We start from the raw sequence: 12959 nt of genomic DNA on the forward strand, positions 1-12959 counted from the left end.
GAATATCACTCTTCCATCTGCTGTTTTACTCCCTAAATGCTGAAAACAGCAAGAGTGGGGTCAGATTGAAGCCAGGAGCCTGGACCAAATCCGGGTTTCCCATGTGGGTTACAAGGACTCAAATGTACTTGAGCCACGATCTGCTGCTTTCCTGGAACATTAGCAGGAAGCTGAACTGGAAAGTAGAGTAGCCAGGACTTGAACCAGCACTCTGACATGGGATGTCTGCATGACAAGAGACAGCATACTCTGCTGCACCACAAAACCACCCTCGAGGACCGTCTTAACTGCTAAACCAATGGCTCACCCCAAAACGCAGGTGTCTTAACTGCTAGGCTAAATGCCCATCCCTGAAGTTGTCTACTTCTGTGCAATTATTACTTATGCTAGAAACTACATCGAATTATGTATTCTACTTTGGGGTCTCTTATGACTATTAATAAGTCTAATAGGGGCTGGCGCTGTGGTGCAGTGGGTTAATCCTCCACCTGCAGCACTGGCATCCCATATGGGCACCAGTTCTAGTCCCAATCTAGCTCTCTGCTGTGGCCTGGGAAAGCAGTAGAAGATGGCCCAAGTCCTTCGGCCCTTGCACCTACATGGAAGACCAGGAAGAAGCTCCTGGCTCCTGGTTTCAGTTCAGCACAGTTCTGGCTGTTGTGGCTATTTGGGGAGTGAACCAATGGAAGGAAGACCTTTCTCTCTGTCTCTCCCCCTGTCTGTAACTCTACCTCTCAAATAAATAAATGAAATATTTAAAAAAAAAATAAGTCTAATATGGCCGGTGCCGCAGCTCAATAGGCTAATCCTCTGCCTGCGGTGCTGGCACACTGGGTTCTAGTCCCGGTCGGGGCGCCGGTTCTGTCCCGGTTGCCCCTCTTCCAGTCCAGTTCTCTGCTATGACCCGGGAGTGCAGTGGAGGATGGCCCAAGTGCTTGGGCCCTGCACCCCATGGGAGACCAGGAGGAAGCACCTGGCTCCTGGCTTCGGATCAGCGTGATGCGCTGACTGCAGCGGCCATCGGAAGGTGAACCAACGGAAAAAGGAAGACCTTTCTCTCTTTCTCTCTCTCTGTCACTGTCCACTCTGCCTGTCAAAAAAAAAAAAAAAAAAAAAAAAAAGTCTAATAAAGTTATTATTTCCCAAATTAATAGCGCCCTCCTCCATGTCTTTGTGAGGGGTGTTGAGGGGTTCTCAGCAGCATCACAGTGTTTACACAAGTCATATCCTTTGTTCATAAGATTTTGCTTCATTAGAGACTGACAGCTAGCTATTACTGTGACTGACACGTTTCCTCAATCATTCCCAGTTTGCCAGACTTATGTCTTTTTTTTCATTATTGCAAATGCTTTAGTGATAAACACCTGTGAGAATGTACCTGTACAAGTTTCTGATGTCTTCTTTAGAGCAGGAATCTTCAAATGGAATTACAATGACAATAAACTACCAAAGATAATAAAAAAATTTTTTTGAAGAAAAGTTGCCATTGGCATTTAACTCTAGTTACTCTTATGCTACAGATGGATCTTTTCACTCAAATCTCTTACAAATAGTTCATTTATAATTAAATGGGTGGGTGTTCTGACACAGTGATTCAGTCACCATATCCTCTATCAAAGTGCTCAGGGTTGAAGTTCCCCCTCTGCTTCCAATCCAGCTTTTTACTAATACATACCCTGGGAGGCAGCAGGTGATGGCTCAAGTACATGGGTTCCTGTCACCCAACTGGGAGACCTGGACTGAGTTCCAGGCTGCTGGCACCAGCTTGGCCAGCCCTGTGTGTGGGGATTTGGGGAGTAAAGCAGCAGATGGAAGACCTCTGTTTCTCTACCTTTCAAATAAATTAAATAAGTAACTCACACACAGTGTGATCTCCCTCTGCTTACGTGTTTCTCTAGTGAACACAGTATGAAGCATTCATCACAACTTCTGTTATTTAACCAAAGGAAAAAAAAAAAGCCTATAATCCAAGTAATACTTCTCAAATACAATTAACAACCAGATTACAAAAGCTACAATTATTCTGTAAAAACTTAAGATTAGATCAAATATAAATTAAAATTAACCCCAATATTCATCTTGCTCTTAAGTAACTCTGACTGACACAGCACTGTGGTTCCTGTAATTTGAGAAAACAGGAATACAAGAAATGGCAAAGGCAAAGATGCTCATGAGAAACTGAATTTTAAATTGCAAAAAATCATGAATGACACAAAATTCAGTGTCAAGAGTAACTCGAATTGAAACAAAATATTCCTAGCCTAACAAAATCCTAACTTTTTAAATGTTTATAGCTAAAGGTGTTAAGAATATTGGGAGACATTTTCTTCTACTTAATAAAAATAGATCTAAATGTTAGTAAACCCTCCTTGAAAACCAATCAGCAATATTCTTTAGAATCATATTTTAATATCCTTCCTAGGTTTTAATCGGCAATGGATTCAAAAGGTATATGAACACTTGTACAATAACAACAATGGTAAGCACCTTGGATGGCCAACTATGGGGAAGTGGCACACAGGAGCCACAGAAAACGCACCAAGGTCACACATTTTGTAACATTAATGAAGAAAACACCTACAATGACAAGTGAAGAAAGCTTCGTCTGATGTCAATTCTGTCTATATATATATATACACATATATAAGCAAAATTAAGATAAAAAAATAACTAAAATACTCGAGAACACAACTGAGCGTGTAGGGTCAGCTGCACATCTATACAGAATGCTGACATGATCCAGGTGGCATGGCAGTAAACTGACAAGAAGAATGGAGTCAGAAAAACTGGCTATGCAAATGGAAAAAAACAGGTCTTTATCTCACATCATACACAAGCAAAACTTTTTGACTTTAGGAACATACATATGCGCATATGTGAATAACTTTCTGACCCTGGGAAAAGAAAAGATCTCTTAAAAATCTACAAATACTGCTAACTCCAAAAAGAAAGCCAAAGACTGTCCTATAAATAAACCAAGACATCTTTTGAAAAGAACACAAGCCACAAACTGGCAGATAATTCAGCAACACTTATCTGACATAAAAACATCAACAAGGACACACAAAATCCCTCATAAATCACTAAGAACATAATACTCCGCAGAACAAACAGGGATAAGATACAAAACAGGCATTTCACAGAACAGATAACATACATGGTCCAAATACACATTAAGTGCTAACCAACCACTTTAAAACCTAGGAAAGACAGATCAAGACCACAGACTATTTTATAACACTTAAATAGAAAATATCTCAAAGTACGAAAGTAACCAATGAGAATATAGGGATCAGGAAGATCTCTTACACAGTGCTAAGGGCAATATACTGTTTGGTACAACCACTTTGGAAAACAGCTGCCATTCTCTTGTAAATCTGGGCTCAGTGTCTACAATTTGGTAATTCCATTCCCATCACATATCCAAAAAGAAACCCATCAGACTTGCTCAAGAATAGTCACAGCAGCAATATTTATAATGGCAAAAAACAATCTATTGACAAGTGAATAAATACATTACTGTATTTATAAAATGGAAACATTACATGTAATGAAAGTCAATGAACCACACTATAAGCTGCTTCACAGATAAGTCTTTACAAAGAGGAAACAGGGATGAGCTTTTGGCACAGTGGTTAAGACCCTGCTTAGGGTATTTGCATTGCACATCAGACTGCCTGGGTTTCAGTCCCAGCTCTGCATCTGATTCTAGCTTCCTAACGTACACTCCAGGCGGCAGCATGTAAATGCTCAAGCACTCGAGTTCCTGCCACCCACATGGGAGACACAAATTGAATTCCAGAGGCTCCTGGCTTCAGCCCAGCCCAGGCCCAGCTGTTGTGGACAACCAAATCAGCAGTGAATGGAAGCTCTTTCAAATAATTTTTTCTTCTTTAAAAAGGGCCTCAGATGACATCCTGGGCATCCTTTGTTATTGATTAAACAGGACTTGGTTCCCAGACTTGTGAAGACCTTTGAACCCCAAAGTCTTAAGTTAACAGTTAACAGATTAATACTAATAGTGGACAGATTAGTGTGGCGGCTTGATCCAATTATGGTGTCTGAAGGAGGGGTCTTGGGAAGTGACTGGATTGGATTAGGCTGCCAGTGAGTCCCATCGCTGAAATGATGGTGGCTTCATAGACTATGCTCCATATGCTTCTCTACTTCCTGGCTCATTCTGTGATCCTTCCTCCACATACTCTGCTACTGCTGGCCTCCACCAGGTGTCAGACTAATGGGCTGCACAATCTTGGATTCTGAATCCCAAAACTGTAAGCCAAAATCAACTTGCTCGTTCCCAAGAAGCTCAAGAATTTTAATGTAATGAAAAGCTAAATACACCTTTTAACAAAGTTCAAAGCCAACCAAATTAGGCAATATATAGTTGAGCTATACACATGTAAAAAAACTAGAATTATGTATTTCAGGATAATGACCACCTTTGCAGGAAGCTGGGGGATGGGACAGGAGTAACAGGTAAACTGTTCTTAGGTTGGGATGTAGGTTCATGAGTGACCTATTTTATGGAAATAAAGCAAAAATATATCCTTCATTGTAAAAAGAGGCTTTGGAGTGTTGTGAGATTGTGAGTAATTTTTACTTACTTTATTCTGCTCTGCAGTAGTTCTGGTTTTTTTTGTTTTTTTTTTTTGTTTTTTTTTTTTTTTACAGGCAGAGTGGACAGTGAGAGAGAGAGAGAGAAAGGTCTTCCTTTACTGTTGGTTCACCCTGGAATGGCTGCTGCGACTGGCGCACCATGCTGATCCGAAGCCAGGAGCCAGGTGCTTCCTCCTGGTCTCCCATGCAGGTGCAGGGCCCAAGGAGTTGGGCCATCCTCCACTGCACTCCCAGGCCACAGCAGAAAGCTGGACTGGAAGAGGGGCAACTGGGACAGAATCCGGCACCCCGACCGGGACTAGAACCCGGGGTGCTGGCGCCGCAAGGTGGAGAATTAGCCTTGAGCCGGGTGCCGGCCCAGTAGTTTTTTAAGATTTATTTTTACTATGATTTAAAGGTGGAATGAGAGAGTGAGAGAGAGAGAAAGAGAAAGAGAAAGAGAAAGAGAAAGAGAAAGATAGAGAGAGTCAGCTCTTCCATCCACTAGTTTACTTCTCAAATGGACACAGCAGCCAGGCCCAAGCCAGGAGCCTGGAACTCCATCCAAATCTTCCATGTGGGTAGCAGGGTTGCCTAAGTACTTGGGCCATCTTCTGCTGCTTTCCCAGGTGCATTGCTGTGAGTTGGATGGGAAGAGGAACAGCTGGGACTTGAACCAGCACTCTAATATGGGATGCAGGCATCACAGGTGGTAGCTTAATCCACTGTGCCCTAACGCCAGCACCTTTCAGTAGTTTTAAAACTTAAGACTTTACTTTGATGGACCCAATTGCCATCTAAGTATGTGACAGCAAACCACAGTAATGCCACCATCTCAATCCTCCATTTTGCCTCTCCCTCTGCCCTGAGACACTGACCACCTAGTAGTCCAGCTGGGCAACTCTCTGATGACAAAAGACCTTTAAGTGCTATTAAATCTTTCTGATAAGGTCAGGAAGACCAGCAGGACATCTGAAGCGCTGGGTCCTAAAGCGCATGTAAATGAATTTTATAAAACAAGCTCCTACCCCAACTCCCTAATGAATCTGTAAATTTATAAAATCTTTCTCCTACCTGCAGTCTTGGCCAAAAACATCTTGCTATAAATTCTGACCAAATCACCTGTTCATTCCAATCTGGAATCCTGTATTTAAGTTGCTTGAATAAATCCTTTACTCTTTTTTCACTTGTTTTTAAGGATTTATTTATTTATTTGAAAGTCAGAGTTAAGAGATAAAGAGATCTTCTGTCTGCTGGTTCAATCTCCAAAGGGCCAGAACGGCTGAGGCTGGGCCAGACCAAAGCCAGGAGCTTCTTCCTGGTCTCCTAGGTAGGTGGCAGGGCCCAAGCACTTGGGCCATTTTTCACTGCTTTTCCCAAGCCATTAGCAGACAGCTAGATCTGCAGTAGAGCAAGATGGGACTCGAACAGGCACCCATATGGGATGCTGGAGTCTTACCTATGCTATGCCACAATCCCGGCCCTACCCTTTATTCTCATACAGAGCTCCCACCCTCATTCTTTGGTCTCAATTGTTTCCCAGTTCAAGGAGGCACCTCACAATCAGCTGACCCTCAGATCTAAGACACAATCACAGCCTTTCTTCTCCTTTCTACCGAAAAGACTGTCTTGTCAACGATCAAGATACCACCACTGGTATTATCCTGAACTTCATGACACTACCAGGACTCCTTGCTCTTTTCCATATGCTATGAGGAACTCAACATTAACACCTTCAAAAATTAAACAGAAATAATACACTGGTACCTACCTTTAATTTCATCCAATTGAGTGGCAGACAGAAGCTTATTCGCTTGATTGTATTTTGTAAACAACTGCCAGAAAACAGATTCCTCCTTAGAACACAGTTCAGTCACAGTGTTCTTTAATCCTTCCAAGTGTACCAAAGCTGAAAGAATACAGTCTAGCCAACAGAGAGCATGAGCATTTTTCCACTGAACATAAAAAGTCCGCCGAGACGATGTACACTTGCTTTCCAATGGTATTTCCAGTTCAGATGTGCCTCCTTCATTTTGAGGGGAAGTTTGCCCAACTCCAGAGATGTCAACTGTACTAGGATCGTCTTTAGTAGCCATGTCAACAATACCAGCTTCCAAAACCTTATTCTGCTCCAAGGAATAAGCTGTCCCAATTGGATGCTGTTGAGTACTACCATCAGAACACTTTGATGAGGTTTCATTATATACTTCTCCATTATATTTGCTGTCCAAAATTGGCTCACCATCAATAATATGATGTCTAGTCTTTTTGGAATTTGCTAAAACAGGTGCATCATTATAGCTGGTTTCCAAGAGCTTTCTTTTGTGAGGTTTATTTGGAGTGTGACAATCTTCCGAACCCGGAGAAATTAAGTTATTAAGTGACTTAAAGCCCAAAGGATAGATGCACTAGAAAGAAAAAGTAAAATGATAAGAAACACAAACATTCAAATGAGCTTAAGTTTTACTTGACAATTTCTATGTCATGAAGAATCTGAGCATTAATTTGACATGAGAAAGTATATTTATTAACCCAGATTTGAAGGAACTGGAGACAATTTTTTTTTTTTTTTTTTGACAGGCAGAGTGGACAGTGAGAGAGAGAGACAGAGAGAAAGGTCTTCCTTTTGCCGTTGGTTCACCCTCCAAAGGCCGCCGAGGCCAGCGCGCTGCGGCCGGCGCACCGCGCTGATCCAATGGCAGGAGCCAGGAGCCAGGTGCTTCTCCTGGTCTCCCATGGGGTGCAGGGCCCAAGCACTTGGGCCATCCTCCACTGCACTCCCTGGCCACAGCAGAGAGCTGGCCTGGAAGAAGGGCAACCGGGACAGAATCCAGCGCCCCGACTGGGACTAGAACCCGGTGTGCCGGCGCCGCTAGGCGGAGCATTAGCCTAGTGAGCCGCGGCGCCGGCCTGGAGACAATTATTTAATAAAAATTTTGGCACCCTAAGAATTTTTCCTAGATAATCTGAACAACCAACATTGTGATCTGAGTTACACTAGGATAAGCTAAAAAGGAAAATATACATATTTTTTCTTTAATAAAAATATCTGATGTCAAGTAAATTTTAAAATTACAAAAATATAAAGAAACACTATATGAGTGTTACTCTTGGAACAAACACTGTACAGCATCAAACATTTTTTCAAGTATCTTTAAATAAAAAATTGCATGGAGTAATTTCTATACTTCTTAAATTGTGAAACTGAGCATTAATCTGAGAGTACTGCTATTTTACATCCTTATTTTAGTGTTATATTGGCTGAACTTTAAATGATCTCATCAAATCTCTCTACATATTAATGTAACTCATAAAATATAAATAATAAAAAACATAAATAAATCACTAAGATAATGTGTGAATCTTTCCTAAGATTGAAAACTACTAAAATATATTTACAAGGTAAGACACCTATATACTAACTGCCCCCACTTAAAATATGCCTTCCTCCATGCAACTATGAACTACCGTGGTGGCCGCCAATGAATGGAAGAGCCACATGTCCTGGGTAATTCATGCCCTCAGTCAGTCCCTACCACACACGACTAGCTTTCAGGGGACTTCAGCACGCATGCTGCACATGGAGATCTCACAAGCACTGGCTCACTGGGCTTGCCCTCTTGCAGCCCTCCTTCTGGAACTCTCTCAGTATCCACCATCATAACAGGAGGAGCCAAATCAGACTCATGGAATGATCCTCATGGGAAAGAGCTGAGACTCTGGCTGAATGACTTAGCTGAACACCCAGCCAGCCAACACCATCTCCCCACTATACATACATTTCAGATGTCCCAGCCAATATGGTGTGAAACATAAGAACTGCCTGTCAACTCACAAATTCATGGGAAATAATAAATGAAGCCATTATATTCTTTCAGCAACTGTTTTGAAATGATTTGTTTCACAGCAACACATAACTGAAATGCACCAAATGCTACACAGCGACTTCTACACAACTGAATATATACTTATAGTATCGTACTTCTGATAAAATTCCCTAGTATAAATGGACAAATTCTGGATTCTTCTGTTACCAACCACCTGCAGAGTCACTATCAGCAACCCGTCAACTATATACCTTGAGATTATTTCCTAAATCCTACCATATGTCAGAAAGCTGAGAACACTTTATAAAATCAAGTCAGTAACTAAGAATTCAGAGTCATAAAAAGGTATATATATATCCACCCCAAAATAGGAGCAGGATCACAAAGAAATTTCTGCACGTCAATGCTTGTTACAGCATTATTCAAAATAGCCAAGAGGTAGAAGCAACACAAATTTCTGCTAACAGATCAATGGATAAAGAAAATGAAGTATGCATCACATACAATGGAGCAATATTCAGCCTTAAAAAGAAAAAAAAAATCCGGCCGGCGCCGTGGCTCACTAGGCTAATGCTCCGCCTAGCGGCGCCAGCACACTGGGTTCTAGTCCCAGTCACGGTGCCGGATTCTGTCCCAGTTGCCCCTCTTCCAGGCCAGCTCTCTGCTGTGGCCCGGGAATGCAGTGGAGGATGGCCCAAGTGCTTGGGCCCTGCACCCCATGGGAGACCAGGAGAAGCACCTGGCTCCTGGCTTCCGATCAGCGCAATGCGCCAGCCGCGGCGGCCATTGGAGGGTGAACCAACGGCAAAGGAAGACCTTTCTCTCTGTCTCTCTCTCTCCCTGTCCACTCTGCCTGTCAAAAAAAAAAAAAAAAAAAAAAAATCCTGTTACATGCTACAACATGGACAAACCTTGATGACAGTATGCTCAGTCAAATATTTTGGCCACAAGAGACAAAAGCTATATGATTCCAATTCTATGAGGAACTTAGAGCAGTTAATTCACAGAAACAAAAAGCAGAAGTGTGGTTGTAAAGGGCTAGGAGGAGCAGGGAATGGAAAGCTGCTGTTTTGGGGTAATTAATTTCAGTTTTGCAAGATGAAAAAGTTTTTAAAATCTGCAGCACACCATGTGAATACATCTAACACCCCTCAAATGTACACTTAAACATGGCCAAGATGACAAATTTTGTTAAGAATTTTTAACCACAATTTTAAAAAATGTTTTATCATTTTTTTAATTTTTTTAAAGAACCTCCTCAAAACCCCAACCTTTCACTAATATCAAGTCATCAAGATCTTGGTGTACATCATCCTAGCTGCACCTATTGTTAATTAAAAACAAGATTAATGAACAAAAAGGGACCCAAAGGCCGCAAAAACTCAGTGGTCTACATGGTTCCCTCCCCTCCTCCATAACTGTCTCCTCCGTGTAATCTGTGCTCCCATCAAAAGTAACCTAAATTCTCACTTGTTCCTGCCCTGAGAGTTCCACTTTATTAAATCTTTCAGATTATCTCTTAATAGCCGTCTTTGGTTTCTACTTACAGTGAACATGTATCATTTTAGTAAAATTAAAACAGTGCTTTTAAGCTGTCTGCAAGAAGCCATTAAAAGATACAAAGAGCAGGACTTAAAACCTGCATAACCATCTAATATTTAAAATCTAATGCTAAAATAACAACACCAAAAAAAAAAAACCTAACACTGTCTCTTTCACTGATTTTTGTAGCAATTTAAATAAATTCTTGTTTTTAGTCCTGTAAAATAGGAAAAATGAAAACATCCCATGCCATCTTATATTTAGATAAGTGGTTACCTGGAAGATCTTACCAGAGACAAATTATAAGCATATACTCTTGATACAAATGAAAAAGAAAACAAAACACACAAAGGTTTACTTTGCTGATTTAACACTAATGATTTAAAAACCTGTTGTAAATTTCATTTTTAATTAAAAAAAAAAGATTAATGAAATACTCCAAAATAAACACTGAATAATGGACTACTCCAAAAAGGATGAGCTAAAACTTTCTACTGTTGGAAAAACATTGGACGGTTTCAACTCGGTATTAATTTGAACCACAGTTTTGAATGTTTGTGTTTAGTTTTTCAAAATCAGGAAATATTTTCAAAGCAACATCTGATTAAAAGGTATTTCCTACATGGTTCTTTCCAATTTATAGCAACTGGACTGCAAAATGTTCAGTAGACTTCAAATTTCATAACAGAACTCTTCAGAAATCAAACACAGCACACTATACTGATAGGAGGCCAGAAAATAAATATTTAGGCTTTGTGAGCCATACAGTCTCTGTCACAACTATTCAACTCCACTGGTGTGATACAATATGTACCACAATATGTAAATGATTGAGCATGGTTGTCTTCCAATAAAGCTTTATTTATGGATACTGAAATCTGAGTTTCATATAATTTTCATATGTTATAGGAGACCATTTTTTTTTTTACTTTTGTTCAACTGTTTAAAAACTATCTCCTGGGGACAGTGGCTTCTCTGTTTTTATAATCCATAATTAAAGAATTCTACTGAATATTATGTATTGTTCAAAAGGAGGACAAAAATTCTTTCTCTAGGATCTAGTATGATTTCTCTTTCCATTGTTCAAAATCCTTTAACTTTATTTTTAGTTAAGTAGTAAACTCTGTTCATAACTGCTATCACAGATGAGCTATTGAGGCTCCTAACTTCAACCCCTTCCCTTGTAAAACAAAGTCTGACCCCTGCCACTTTAAAAAGGTGGGGCTGGCATTGTGGAGCAGTGGGTTAAGCTACAGTGCTGGCACCCCATATGGTCATTGGTTCAAGTCCCGGCTGGGCCGATCCACTTCCGATCCAGCTCTCTGCTAATGGCCTGTGAAAGCAGCAGAAGATAGCTCAAGTGCTTGGGCCCCTGTACCTGCGCAGGAGACCTGAAAGAAGCTCCTGGCTCTCAGCTTTGGCCTGGTCCAGCCCCAGCTATTGTGGCCATTTGGTAAGCGAACCAGTGGGCGGAAGATCGATGTGTCTCTCCCCTCTCTCTTTCAAATAAGTAAGTATATCTTTAAAAATAAAGCTTTCTCCTTTTATCTGTACATCTCAAATGTCACTTCCCATTCACTCCAGTCAGGCTTTCATCATACTAGTATACCGAAACTATCTTCATCAAGGTCTCTGATGACACTCACAACACTCTGGGTAAGGTCAGTTTAGTATTTTTTTTTTAAGATGTATTTTATTTATTTGAAAGACAGAGATACAGAGAGAGAGAGGTAGAGACAGAAAGAGAGAGGTCTTCCATCCACTGGTTCACTCCCCAGATGGCCACAACAGCTGGAGCTGTGCTGATCCAAAGCCAGGAGCCAGGAGCTACTTCCAGGTCTCCCACGCGGGTGCAGGGGCCTAAGGACTTGGGCCATCTTCTACTGCTTTCCCAGGCCATAGCAGAGAGCTGGATCAGAAGAGGAGCAGCCGGGACTAGAACTGGCACCCATCTGGGATGTCGGTGCTTCAGGCCAGGGCTTTAATCCGCTGCGCCACAGCGCCGGCCCAGTCAGTTTAGCCTTAACCTTCCTTGCACTCTTAGCTGCATTTGACAGTAGACAACACCTTCCTTCCTTCCTTTTTTTCACTTAACTTTCAGAACCATGTACTGTCCTCCTTCCCGATTTTACCTCTAGCTCACTGTCCATGTCCTCTCAAGACTCTTCTGTGGTTGCACTCCATCTCTCCCATCTCTTAACACTAGACTGGTTCAGGGCTCAGTGCTTTGTCCTCTGTACCATCCTACATTAACTCACCTATTCTTGTGGTTCAATATGCTTATGACTACCAAATTTTTATTCCCAATGTCAATCTCTACATCTACTGGAATGCCCACAGATCCAACTCCTTATTCCACAGATCCACAGATGTCAGAAGTCTAAAGTTTGACTGTCCTGACCTGAGCTTTGCCCTAAATCTCACTCCCCTCAAAATCTTTCTCAAAAGTTCAGTATTTGGCAACTGTAGTCTTCCAACTGTTTGGGTCAACATCTTGGAATCATCCTTGATTCTTTTGCCCCAACCTTTATGCCAGTCTTTCAGCAAATCCTACCGGCTTTACTTTCAAAGTCAACCCTCTTTATCCACAGGTTCTGTATTCACAGGTTCTACATCTGAAGATTCACCCAAACACCTTGCACTATGTGTGAGGACTATGATAGTTGCATCTGTACTGAAACATGTAGCCTTTTTTCTTCTATCATCATTCCAGAAATACTACAGTATAAACCACTATTTACGTAGCATTACATTGCATTAGGTATTATAAAAACTCAAGAGATGACTGAAATATATGGAAAGATATACACATGTTCTATGCAAACACTACACCATTTGATAGAAATGACTTGAGCAATTCTTATAAAAAATAAGGGCTGTTGTGACACCAATTCCCCACAGATTCCAAGGGACAACTGCATAAACAGAATCCAACAATAGCTTGTCACCTCAGCTACTACCACCTTCCTTCACCATTCCAGAAATACTACA

General features: G+C 41.2%; 1 protein-coding gene across 5 annotated transcripts in view; it reads right to left on the bottom strand.

The window, feature by feature from the left end:
- USPL1 (ubiquitin specific peptidase like 1) overlaps positions 1–12959 on the bottom strand; it is a 91509-nt gene that overhangs the window by 23376 nt on the left and 55174 nt on the right. For all 5 annotated transcript variants that reach the window (XM_070049063.1, XM_070049062.1, XM_070049061.1 and 2 more), the window contains one exon: positions 6371–7007. In XM_070049063.1, coding sequence (XP_069905164.1) covers positions 6371–6695 — 325 coding nt within the window. In that variant the 5' untranslated portion in view covers positions 6696–7007. The remainder of the gene's footprint in view (positions 1–6370; positions 7008–12959) is intronic.

This window comes from Oryctolagus cuniculus, chromosome 9, assembly GCF_964237555.1.
Source record: "Oryctolagus cuniculus chromosome 9, mOryCun1.1, whole genome shotgun sequence".
Classification (NCBI taxonomy): Eukaryota; Metazoa; Chordata; class Mammalia; order Lagomorpha; family Leporidae; genus Oryctolagus; species Oryctolagus cuniculus.